The sequence below is a fragment of the Acromyrmex echinatior genome, chromosome 3 (assembly GCF_024713525.1).
Source record: "Acromyrmex echinatior isolate Ae372 chromosome 3, ASM2471352v2, whole genome shotgun sequence".
Classification (NCBI taxonomy): domain Eukaryota; kingdom Metazoa; phylum Arthropoda; class Insecta; order Hymenoptera; family Formicidae; genus Acromyrmex; species Acromyrmex echinatior.
Window position 1 is genome coordinate 3,669,263 of NC_141854.1, and position 14,107 is coordinate 3,683,369.

Sequence of the window (14,107 nt, forward strand, 5' to 3'; positions counted from 1 at the left end):
GCCCGAAAAAAAAAGAATATATATCCGGAAAAAAAGAGTACAGATGGTCACTCTAGGCACATAAAAATTCTTTTAATAATTCAATCATTTAATAATTCAATCAAATCGCATGTTGATCATTCTGGATAATTTTTCGTACAATTTTTGAACCGAAGAGATTGTTCTATCCCTTACTTCTTATACCCGTTTCCACTGATGTAGATTAATTTTGGTTCAATTTACTTTTCATTTTTTTTTAATTTTTAAAATTATAATAGAAAAAGTCGAATAGAGATTAAAGTTAATCTATATTTATAGATGGAAATAAGCATTAGTGATTGTTTATATTGAAAATATAAGCAGGTTTAATGTTTCGCGAAATGAAATTGCATATAAATTTTTTAACTATTCTTCTTCCGTCATTTCTTAAAATTAAAGGAATATAAAAAATAGTAATAATTATGTATATAATAATATGAAAATTTCTAATTTTACTTACAAAAGATCTAAATAAAAACTATTTCTATATGTTCTCTATTATTATTAAAATGATTATTAAATAATACATGTAATATTATCATTATCAAATAGAACATTATAATTTTATTTTTTTTTTGCATAATCATATATCATTTGTATTATATTTACAATAATTTAAAGTTGATGCAACTTATGCACAATATAATTACATAATCGATAATTGTAATTGACATGAAACTACTTTCACTGTTTGCTCGCTGTATTTCAAATGTTACTCACACTTTTAATTCTTTAGTTTTCACATTTCTATTTTGCGTGACTGAACGGAAAGAACTTATTCTTATACATATTCATAAAGCGCAATGCCGTTCACTCAATGTCAAATAATATAGCACGATTTATAACAAGATAAAAGATAACATGAGAGCTGAATAGCCAGGAACTTGAGGTTTTTTCGGTACAAAAAGAAATAGTCGACAAGTAGCTGGAAAAATATTTTATTTTGTATTTTCTGAAATAAAAGATTTTCAATTAAGTCTAAGTGACGTAGGAAACACACCTCACTGATATTTCGTTCTTGATATCAACGTCACTACGTCTAAGTAGGAAGTATATATACGATAATCTTTTTGTTCTTTTGGTAGAAAAAATTTGTATAAGTACAAATATACTTAGATATATAAATAGATACATTCATACGTACAAGCGTTCGCGCGGTAAATTACAGATGGTTAAACATTTTGATAATAAATATAAGATACAAAATTTTTCTACAATTATAACGCATAAAATTTCTTTTATAACCTATAATCTTTTAAAATATAGAAATTGTTCACGAAATAAACTTGTAAATGTTGTTTTGAATAAAAAGAATGACACAAAGTAAATGTAAAAATCTCGATTTTAATTTTTTATAACATTGATCTAGAATTACCATTAATAATGAAATATAAAAAATAAAAAACAAATTAAAATAAATTATAGGTGATACTAATAAGTTATAATAATATCCAATTATATAATGTTAAAGATTATCAACAAATTACTCCCATCTGTATTTACCTATGACAAAATTAATTTAATAAATTAAATAATTATTAACAATTAAAATCGTGATTTAATCGCAGTTGCATCATAGAATAACACAGAAGTTGAAATGAAATATAATTGCGATACATACATATATATATATATACATATACGCACACATACATATATATATAACAATGAATATTCTTCTTAAATTTCATATTAAGTTAAAAAATTTAAGCGGCAGACAACGGTTGCAAAACAAGTTATCTTAAAATATGCTGTTGAAATAAATACATCTATATATCATTATTTGTTAAATTTATTTGTATAAATTATTTGTCAAGATTATTTGTAACATATATAAAATATTTTTGATATGTGCTATAATTAAATATTTAAGAAAAACTTTTGTATACATAGAATTACTCCATGCATAAATGTAATAAAAATTATTTAATCCATCTTTTAAATATTATTACGCATAACTGTCTGTGTTATTCTAAGATAATCGAAACGCGCATAAGGGAAACTATAAAAATCCCTTCAAATATCACACAACATTTATGGACTGGTTAAGGCTTATAATTCCATTTCAGTCTTTCGTTACAGTTCTAGCTATAAAGATATTATACAACTCTTAGAGTTGATGTCACAGATTTACACATATACGATGTGTAAATATAATGGGATGCTAAAAATGTTCGTTTTAGCCAGCGTGTTTATAGCATTAATACGTTTACTATTAAAAAAAAAAACAATTACATATTTTTAATTAAATATAAATAAAGGCACGCATATGTTATTAACCCTTAGTACACACCTTAGTTTTTGGCACTCTTACTACACATGTTCGGTCATTCATGTCTTGGATTTAATTTTCATTACTTTTACAAGTATATATAAATTATTAAATGATTTTTACATATATTTTGACATCTTTAGAAAGTATTTATATAGTTATACATAACAAATTGTAGATAAATTGTTATAGCTAAATATAATTAATAAAATGAAATAAATGCACTGCTAAAAATATGAAATTCTAAAATAAAAACGATTAAAGGAAAAATATAGTTCAATATCTTAAAATTGACATTCCAAACTATCAAAAAAAAAGTTCGAGTGTCCAAAAAATTTAATTATTGAGTAACCTGAAAATGATATTTTTTTTAATATGCATGAATGACTATTGAATGGCTGATGAAATTGAATAATGCATTTTATTATTGCTACTGTGTTTAAAAAACTTATAATTTATTTGAATGTTCTTTATAATAATGTTCTTTATAACATTACAGACAACATAATATATAATATTACTGACAACGTTTAGCACAAGAGTGCCAAAAGACGTGTTTATTAAGGGCTAATATTGGGTTGTTCTAGGGTTAAATTTTTTTTTAATAATTCGCAAAATGTTTCCGTAATACAACCGAGAATTAGTTGAAAATAACAAAAAAAAATAAATAAAAATTTTTTAATTACAAAAAATGTACACTCTGTACACACGTTGAGTCATTTGTGACCCAGAGGTGAATTTCAGAAATACAGCAGTTAAAGGATACGCACGAATTGAGGCCGGCAACGCACAAAACTTGTTCTCTACATGCCAAACTTTTTTTAGGAATAGAAAAGAGACAGTATTTGACCAGTTGGCTTTTAGTATTTCCAAGAAAAGAAATGCGCAGAACACGAATGACCCAAAGATGTGTATTAAAGATTAATATTATCATTTTTATATATATGTGTATATATATATGTATATATACACAGGGTAAATCATTTTAAGTGATACATTGAAATATTTCGAAAAACTGCGGAAAAATATTTTAAACAAAAGTTACTCAGTTACTAGGAGGAAAGAAAGTAATGACTTTGGTTGGCCTAAAAAAAAATGTCTTCTTAAGTCAGATCAAAGTTACTTAAAATTCTTTTAATGGAAACCCCTTTTTTATTTCATATAATCGGAGTGGACAAAATACTCAAAAAATTGTATTTAAATATTGTACAAAATACTCTAAAAAAAGTATTAAAATACAAAATACAAAATACTCTCAATAAAATAAAAAAAGTATTTAAATACGTATTTTAAATACATATTGTATTTTAAATACTGCCCACTCTTGGCTCGGACACAACGCTAGATGTTGTTGTTCACCAAATGTAAACAAGGATAAATGACGCATTGTTCACATCATGCATGAAATGGAACGCATTTTAGATTGAGTCAACAATGATTCAATTTTAATCAAAAAAATTGTTTACATAATTTAAATGTATTTAGTATTTACAAATTTAAAATACAAAATACTAAAAAAAAAGTATTTAAATGCAAAATACAAAATACTCTCAAAAAAAGTCAAATACGAAATACAAAAATGTATTTAAATACATATTTTAAATATATCTAATGTCTTTCAAATACTGCCCTACATATAATCAAGACTTTTCAAAACATTATAATAAAATATTTTTTCGAAAGTATCAGGCTGCTCCTCGTCCTGATAAAGTGGACTGCAAGGTTCACGAAAGATTGGCATTCCAAGAATGAATCTGGACACGGAGAAAATCCGTGAAACGCATAATCTTTATATAAAATATTCTTTCATTTTTTCACTTTACAAATTATGAGGCTTGAAAGTTAGGTCAACACTTAATTTGATAGCACTTCATGATAGCCTATTTAAACGTAAAATTCTCTGCTCTTTTCATTTTTGGAATAAAAAAAGTAGGGGTTTCCATTTAAAATAACACCAGTTATAACAATTGGTGATCAATATTAACGTAGTCAAACAAAGCGCTTCCAGACCTGTTAACTTTTAAACTCCATAATTTGTAAAGTATTCAATGAAAAATTATTTTATTATAGTATTTTGAAAAGGTCTTGACATCAGCTATATGAACATGAAATAAAAAATTAGGGTTTCCATTTAAAAAATTTTAGGTAACCTTGACTTTAAGGACATCTTCTCTAAGACAATCAGTCTTTCATTAATTTTTTTCCTCCTAGGAACTGAGCAATTTTTGTTTAAAACATTTTCCGTCTTTTATGTTTTGCAAGATATTTCAATATATCACTTAAAATGACACCCTGTGTGTATATGCGTGTATACATATACACACTATATATTATATATATATATATATATATATATATATATATATATATAAAATTTTAAAAAATTTAATATTAAAGCCTCCTATCCTACTTGTAGAAACATTTTTAGAGAAAAAAATTTTTATAAATGTCGTATTATTTTTTATTGACGTAAAAGCAGCATTTACACCTTCATAGATACTATGAGGTATTTAGCTTGATATATGAACATCGTTTCCGAAATAGACTGAGTTTATGCACAATAACCCAAAAAGGTTCACGCATATTGGACTATACATATATTATAGTGATGTATACTATATTCTAATTATTAATGTGGAAATATAATGCAAAGCAATACTATATATTATTCTGCGGCTATTAATTAAATATAGTTATGTAAAATACATTGAGTATAATATATAATTGTATCTTCTTCTGAATAGAACTGTACCTTCCTGAGAGAGAGGATACAATAAAAATATATATTTATGTATAACAATAATAATATTTACAGTAATTTGCCGCCAAACGTATAAAATTAGTGTATACAATTTTTAAACAATTTTGAAGAATAATACACTACATTTATATAAATGTAGTATACTTCAGCATAAAATAGACATAAAAAATGATTATTTTATCCGTTAATTTACTACCGCAATAAATTTTTTAATAGAACGAGCACATGTACACAATAAAGTGTATTATCGATTTATAAAATTCCATAGATCAGATCTTAACATTTACAGATTGCTTTCATTAAAAATACGTCGCGTAGCAAATAAATTTTAACAAGTTGCATTCTTTGTTTGTTAATGCGATATTTTGTACAAGATATTTGGTGCCACACGCAATCGAATTTACAGCTATACTACATATTCTTTTTAATTCAGTATTAAGCATTATATACAATTAAAATATACCTATACGTTACTATTTTCATGTAAAATATGCTTAGGTTTTTTAAAAGGTAGCTTTGGGATTATTAATGATTCTTGTTTATTAAGTGTGCGACCAAAGTAAATTATGTACATATTCTTCAACACAACAAATGATTTAATATAATCACACGTAATCAATTTTTCCTAAGCAATGTATAATGATAAATAATCGAGTACATCTAAATTGTAAGATATCGAAATTTGGATTTTCAATATTATTATTACTTTAATTAAATGTGCAATAACTAAATGTTATTGTACTTTATATTTAAAAAGAAAAAGGAGATGCTTCATAAATGAGATAACGTAGCCGTTAATCTGCGCATCTTCCTATGAGCCGACAACATAATGAGCGGTAACCTGAACCGCTTTTCTCTCTTCATACAAATATGCAATCGGATGAACGCGTATTTATTTTATTCCTAAACAAAAAACAGATCATCTTTATTTTCTACTGAACTCTACTGAGTTTAGAATTACGCGATAAAATGTAAACGTTTTGGAAAAAATTCTACATTGTTACTTTTTTTAATATTTAATCTTATCAAAATCTATATCTACATCACGAAAACATGCTCTTTATTCCTTTAACAAAATTCAATAACGCAAATTATCTCGCGACATTTATATTATTCTCTGGTTATATTAATGAAAGGCACACAATATTGTTCTGTAGATAATTTCACGTAACTTGGTTGATAAATTATTTTTTGTGACAATATACCACAAAGGTAATAGTTTTTAATAAAACGATAACGTCCATTATAAATAAAAAGTATTTTCTTTTAAAATGTGATACTGTTTCATTAGTAAGCACATTAAAAAATTCTATTTGTTAATTTAATTCATTAATTCAATTATAAGAGTTAATTATTATTCAGTTTACATCAGATTGCATCGTTCACATAAAATTATAATAAATTATAAAACGTAATGATTTGAAAATTTCATTATTTGTATATCTTTAAATCTACCGTCATTCTATTATTATTATCAATGAAAATATAAACAATATTTTAAGATGTTTCTGTTCATATACTTAACTTGATAGTATCACAAAATATAAATATCACACTACTTATAAATCTAGAGTAGAGATATAAAGCCATAATTTACACTACAAAATATATTCAGGATCTTTTAGAGACAAATGATTTTTGTGCTTTACCTTACGACCCTGTCTTTTGGTTGCTTTACGAGTAACCTTTGATTCCCTGGACTCTTGCACTTGCTTATTGAGTCCCAATCTGAGACGTACAGGTACCTTCGAATCAAGAGTACTTTCATCTGTAAACGAAAAATAAGAATATAATAGTTTGTAAAATTTTATTTTATATTAATTTTTCTTTATATACAGGATATCCTATTTGAAACTTCGGACGCAATTATCTCTTTCAAACTATTCGCTATGCTAAAATGTTTCAAGTGGAACTTACTTTGTTTGGAGGAGCACATATTTGATGGTCACAGATCCTCTCTAGGTAGACGTGCCTCTAAGATTTCAAGGTGACCTTTATTTTTTTATATATATAATGGAATTGTGTAGTTTTTTTTACATAATATGATTCCTCTAATTATTCCGCATATGAAAATATTAAGGTAGAAATGCCAAAAAATCAATAATAAATCAATTTACGAGATATTTTAAACTTTATTGTGATACACATATTGACATAAAATATTAAATATCTCGTAAAATATTAATTTTTTAATAATCATACCTTAATATTTTTATAAACAAAATAATGAGATGAATCAATTGGTGTAAAGAAAACACAGTTACTTATTTAACAAATTATCAATTTTGCTTACATATTTTCTTAAACAAAATATAACATAAAATATCTCATAAACTATTGATTTTTTGGTATCTCAGGTATCTCTACCATAATATTTTTATATACAGAATAATTAGAGAAATTATATTATGTAAAGAAACTATATTATATGTAAAAAAACCTATATAATTCTATTTAAAAAAAATAAAGATCACTTTAAAATCTTGGGAGACATATCCACCTCGAGAGGATCTGTGATCATCAAAAAAGTCCATTTTTAAATAAAGTAGATGATCATAATATTATTAAAGCCGTAATTTGAAAAATGTGGTTTCCGAGATTGTGTAGAAATAAAATCAATATATTAAGTTTTGTATACAATAATTTTTAATGAATATTAAAGAGAAATCTTGTATAATTATGAATCATAAAGTAAAAATGACAATAAAATTAATACTTGATAACGCCATCTTTTGTTACAATTATCGTATCAATTAATTTGAGTATACTTTCTATTACTATTACATTTTAAGCAGTTTATTTTCTATAACACACATTAATCAAATGCACGATTAATTGATGTTCGTTGATGATACATTCTTTAGAAAGTTTACATTTTGTCAATTCTCAAAGATTCTCAATGGGGTAATTAAAGGATGTTAATGAGAGATAATGGCAATAAATGAGAGACAGTGTTATCTACAGTGGTGCCAAGGGTATATTTTAGATTTGTAAATATATTTCATAAAAAAAATAATAAAATATATAATAATAAAATAATAACACAGTATCGTATATTTTAATCTAAAAATTGATTACAATTTTAACGTAAAATAGTTAATTTATGCAGATGGTTCTAATAATTTGATCACCCATTGTAAGATCCACTTAAAAAAAATTCTTTGATATAAAGAATAGTTCAGGAAATAATTGTATCCAAAGCCTTTAAAAGGAACATCCCATATATGTATACGAGAGTTTACAATCAAACAAATGTTTATTAATGCAATTCACTATTTACAAACGGAACTATTGCTTTCGGTCCTTGTCTAATTAATTCTTTGTTTTGTGTCCATTTTAATAATAATAAGCATTATGTTTTCATTTTGCATTAATAAACAGTTGTTTGAGCTTTATCTAATAACAAGTTTGTGGATATATATCGAATTTTTTTTATGTTTGGCATGTGAAGAGCTTACTCCCGAAGTTTATACTTTTATTTTAGTTACTTGTGTGTGTGTGTGTGTGTGTGTGTGTTTTGTATGTTCTATATTATACATATAGAACATTATTTTTTTTTACACGCACGCACACACGCGCGCGCGCAGAAAACTAATAGAATAATAAAGAAAAGTAATAGAACTAATACTAATAATCATTATAACTAATAATCATTTCAATAAAAAAATATTTCAAATAATTAATAGTATTGTAATTTATAAATACTATTAAAAATTTATAAATACTATTAATATTTTATACATTTTAAAAAGATATTGTAATTACCTTCGGAATCATGTAATTCAGCTAACGATCTATGTAGTACAGTAACTCGTCTAACTTCCTTTTGATTAGCTACAAAAAAAACATTCATTATTAAAAATTATTTGAATATGAAAAAAAAAGAAAGAAATTGACTAATGCTAAGTAATTAAATATATAGATATATTATATTAAATATATAGATATATTTAATTAATACTTACATTTCTCATCAGTATTAATGACATGCCTCTGATTGGCTTTTGCATTATTTTTCACAGCTCTACAAAGAAACGTAAAACAAAATAAGTGAAACTTATAAAAGAAATTAAAAATATAATAATATTGTGTACAGTATTATTTCCTTACTCATTAACAACGCCTTTAAAAGCTGACTGCACCAATCTAGCGGACTGAATCGGTACTGTTCTATTCAATCTTTCTGCACGTCTTCTGCTAAGTTCTGCTCGTAAATCTCCTTCCTCATCTATGGTTATATCTTCAAATATAGTGTCCACATCTTCAGCAACTATATCTTTACGTTTCTTACACTTCTTGTCTTTTCCAATACGTTCGGAAAGTGGTAATTCGTTCTTCAATTTTCCCACTTGATATAATTCCTTATCGCGCTTCTTTTTTTTCTTAGATTTTTCTTTTTCTGTTTTTTGTGGTTCCGCCTCTATATTTATAGTACTTGTAAAAGCGCTTGGCGATGTATTTTCCATTGCTTCTTCACATTCTTCAAACTCATAATCTACTTCCAAACATAAATCCATCTCTTGAACATCATATTCCTCCACAGTTTTGTTTGCTTTTCTAGCATTACTCAATTGAATTTCAGTTCCTTCTGAATGTCCTACTTTCGTATTCGTAGTGTGTTTTTTGGATAATTTAATCCTTTTATTAGCATTTACAGGATCGATAGGCCGCATAGACTCAAATTTCTTTTTCCTTGCTTCTAGTACAGGATCACTAATTATATCAACAGGATCCTTTGCTATTTCCATCATCATTGTTGGTCTTTCATATACTTCATCTTTCTGCTTTGCTTTCGTTCTGGACATTTCTGTACTTTTAAAAATTGGAGACGATTCTCTCACATATCCGTCTCGATTATCTGGAGTGATGGAACGTGGACCGTGCTTTCTAGGTAATTCTTTAGGTGACCACTTCGGGGATCGCTTGCGTCGTGGTGAAAGACGAGGTGAATGTCTTGGAGATGACCACGGTGATTTGCGTGGCGAAAGTCGCGGTGATCTCAAACGAGATGGTGTTCTATGCGGCGATGCTTTTGGCGATCGCAAGCGAGACGATCCTCTTCGAGGAGAAGATAAACCAGGAGATCTAGACCTGGACCGTAATCGACGTGGTGACAGTCTTCTCGGCGATAATCTAGGTGATTTGGATCTAGGAGATCTAATCGGTGAATATCTTGGCGAACTTGATCTTGATAATCGTGGCGTTCTAGAACGTGATACTTTAGGGGAACGCGGCCTTGGAGACTTTGATCGTCTCGGTGATCTTGATCTGTGTGGCCGAGGCGATCTGGAGCGCGACGAAAGTTTAGGTGATCTGCCTCTTGGTGATAATTTTCTAAGAGGAGATTTTTTTATAGTTGCTCTGTTTGGAGATCTGCGTGGTGAGAGTCTGGGTGATCTAGATCTAGGGGAATATCGTGATAATGGAGGGGATCTATACCTTGTCAATACTTCTCTCGGAGACTTTTTCAGTTGTCTGATTGGAGATCTTCTAGGAGATCTTCTTGGCGATTTCTTTCGTGATCGTGATCTTGGAGATAACGACCTGCGTTTTTGAATAACTCGATTCATTACGTGTGGAGAAACTGATCTTCTATCATTTTTCATAATTGTGGTTAAAGATGGAGTAATAACATTATTTCTTTCCTTCTTACCATAGCTATCGTCTGATTTTGTCTTCTGATCTAAATTTTTACTTCCTTCATCATTTTTCACTGTGTTTTTAGTTTCGCAATCTTTATGCAATTTTTTCTCTCCTTTTTCAGATATCTTATTTTCATCATTCATTTCCCTTTCCATCTCGTCCATTAAGCGTTCTAAACTGTCTTCTTCTTCAAGATCAGCCATTAAGAGTACATCATCATCATCGTCATTACCATCTTCTTCTTGTTCATCACCATTCTTCTGCAGATTCTCTGTAATTTCCTGACTTTCCACTTCTACTGAAAATTCAACAGATTCCTCTTTTGATACAATTTCTGTCTTTATAGACGCAACATTTTTCTGCTCCTTTATATCTTCTTCTTCAGAAGCACTCCCACTATCTTTAAAACGATGGAATTTTGATACTTCTAAAATTACACATACAATTACATTATTATTTTATTCTAAAAAAAAAATACATTATTATTGATATATTTAATATTATTCATTCTACATAAAAATATAAGCTTACCTTGAGGACACGATTCTACGCAAGACTCAGTCTTTTCTAGGGGACAAGCTAATTGGGCTTGTTGAAATGGAGAAGGTTCATCTACAGGAACTATCGCTATCAAGTTCGGATTACGATGGCTCTGATAATACACATTCTGCAAATATAAAACATAAATGTACAAACTGAAGATGTTGAATCAGAAAAAATGACTTAAAAATTATCATATAAATTTTGAACACATTTTAAAAGCTTTTTAAAAAAGTTATTCAAATATATTTAAATGCATCATAAAATATGATAATGTTTAATATTTACATGTAAAATTACTGTTACAATTAATAAATTAAAAATATATAAATTGAAAACTTACGCCATTTTGCCTTTGTTGCACCCTGTTATGGTAATAATTTTTTTTCATAGACCGTTGATTTTTATATGGAAAACGGGATGATTGTGTTATTTGTGGTAACACTTTCTGCACCTGTGATAGCCTTTTATGCATGACATTTTTTGTTCGTAATGACTTAAGCGCTGCTAATCTCAGTGCTTCCACATCTTCGTCATCATCATCCTCGACTTTGATTTTTGATTGTTGAGGAATTACAATCATCTAAAGTAAAATAATTATGAAACTTGACATGAGACATAAGATCTATTCTTTGTCGCACTTAACTAAAATTTTCTGATACTCTCTAATTTGATGACACAAATCGACGCAATAGTCGAACATTTTTGTTATTCATTCAATGTCAAGAAAGATAGAATGATGATTGTGCCAATTTATCTCGCTTTCTCGCTTTCACCAAACTCTAGATATATAGGATGTATTTGAGGATGTATACTAACTTATAGGATGTATACTAACAGATTTTAAAGGAAGAAATATAAATTCAAGACAAAAACTTCATATGACCATATATTCAAAACGGTTTAATTTCAAAGATATTTGAAGGAAAGATTTTAAAGTTACAAAAAATTTCATTTTTACAAATTTTCGAAAACTATTTATTACAATGAAATTTTATATATGTTTGAAGGACATAAAATCTCATTTATACTGATACTATCTCACACACATCTTTTGGGATTATTTTTTTATTATCAAGGATGATTAAGAATAAGCTAGACCTTCTTTTAATAAAGAACTAAGCTGTTTCAGATATATGATCATATAAAATTTTCAAATCTTGAATTTATATAAGAAGAAGCCCATAAATCTTAAAATCTTTTAGCATACTTAATAGGATTGAGTAAGTTAATGTTTTTTTTTAAATCAAATTAAGTTAAAGTGGATTATAAAATTAATTTAGTTAAACGAATAAATAAAAAATTAATTTTAAAAAATTTTTTTAAAAATCAAATTACTTTAAATAATAAAACAGTTACGATATAAATTATCAGATAAATTTAATATTTTATTTGTAAATGAATATGAAACATGATATTACAAAATTATTTCTGATTTTTTTATACAATACTAATTTTTAGTATTTTTACATATATATTTTCATATTTAAATAATTATAAAAAAATTAAATGTAATTTTTTAAAATGTAAGTAATGTTGTACTCCTCTTTATGTTGGGCATGTCATAGCACTGAGTATTTCTTAAATGCAGATCCAATCCATTATCTCTAGATACTACAAAAGTTGCATCCATCACACAATCATTGAGTTTTTTCTAATTAAACTTTTCTAATTAAATTGTCTAATGTTTAATATCTTATAGAAAATAACATTAGCATTTAAAAAAATAGAAAAAACTTTAACTAAAAAAGAAAAAAGTTAATAAATTAAAGTTTAAAAGTAACTAAATTAAGTTGAAAATCAATTTTTTACAATTAACTGAATTAAGTTAAAAATTTTTAACTTTTCATTTATCTTATTAATTAATTACTGAACCTTAATACTTAGTATATGTCCTGTATATTTATTTCATCTTAAGTACAAATGTATATTATACTAATTCAACTACAAAGATAGATTTATAAATAGTAGATCATAACAAGAAAGAAACAATACAAAATAACATTAGGTTTTTGTAGCGTTGACAACTCCATGAGAAGCACGCGCGGATAGACAGGTTGTCGCAAAATATACGAATAATTCTTACAATTCTTGCTGGTAAATAAATTTCTATCTTGTTGTATGACATTTAGGTTTTGATCAATGCCTTATCGAAATTAAATTTTCTCCGAAGATCCATTGACAAACGAGAAAGATCGTTTTTCCTGACGCATCGTTTGTTGCACATGCAAACTGCTTTTATTGGCTTACCTTTTGGCGGTGGTCCATTTTATTGAGAAAAGTACTGGGAAGAATATTGCAGACGATTCACGGTTAACACTACTCCAGACCACACGGACCGCGATCGAGCGTTTGCGTGAACAGCCCTCACGCCAAAGGTTCACGAAAATGTCGCCCGTTGCATATACCGATGATTCGCATCACACACATATTGCAAAGCGACACATCTTTTAATCACCTCTCGACTATTACGGATTTGTCCAACAGATCTGAACGAATTTACACGACCAAGTCAATCTGATCCAATTCGTTATTCTCCATCCATATCCATACACATATAAATAAAAATGGCGTGGTAGAGAGTGGTCTAGTTTTTCCAGCAATTTCCATCGAAGCAGTGGTGCCAAATTCGATGCAAGATGTAACGTGATAACCAATGAACATTTTAGGAGCTGTAAGCTTATTGGCTGCGTTCAGCTGGATATCAATCATGAAACTTCATCCCTAAATTGGAAAGTGAAAAATGAAAATTTTAATCATTGAAATTAATAGAGAAATTTTTCACTTTTCACTTTTCATCCTGAAAAAAAGTGTTGATTTCATGATTGATATTAAAGAGAAATCTGAGAGAGGCCATGCCGACCTTTTCTTTG

At 27.4% G+C, this 14,107-nt stretch overlaps 1 protein-coding gene across 2 annotated transcripts; it reads right to left on the minus strand.

Annotated features, from left to right (window-relative positions):
• Nucleotides 1-940: 940 nt before the first annotated feature.
• On the minus strand, nucleotides 941-13,848 carry LOC105154658 (uncharacterized). 2 transcript variants are annotated; one of them, XM_011070333.2, is made up of 8 exons: nucleotides 13,485-13,848; nucleotides 11,578-11,817; nucleotides 11,226-11,361; nucleotides 9,162-11,121; nucleotides 9,017-9,075; nucleotides 8,817-8,885; nucleotides 6,701-6,819; nucleotides 941-5,954 (listed from the first exon to the last, which is right to left on the minus strand). In XM_011070333.2, exons 1-8 carry the CDS (start codon nucleotides 13,500-13,502, stop codon nucleotides 5,949-5,951), a joined length of 2,607 nt encoding a protein of 868 aa, XP_011068635.1. In that variant the 5' UTR covers nucleotides 13,503-13,848; the 3' UTR covers nucleotides 941-5,948. The 2 variants fall into 2 exon arrangements, with proteins under 2 accessions (XP_011068635.1, XP_011068634.1); XM_011070332.2 differs by having other exon boundaries at nucleotides 941-6,819.
• Nucleotides 13,849-14,107: the final 259 nt, after the last annotated feature.

Bases quoted from the DNA above. Each gene is read 5' to 3' on its own strand.
- LOC105154658 (XM_011070332.2), bottom strand. The intron at 8,886-9,016 runs GTAAGTATTAAT...TTTTTTTTGTAG, and splicing joins CATTAATACTGATGAGAAAT to CTAATCAAAAGGAAGTTAGA. The intron at 6,820-8,816 runs GTAATTACAATA...TTTCGTTTACAG, and splicing joins TGAATTACATGATTCCGAAG to ATGAAAGTACTCTTGATTCG.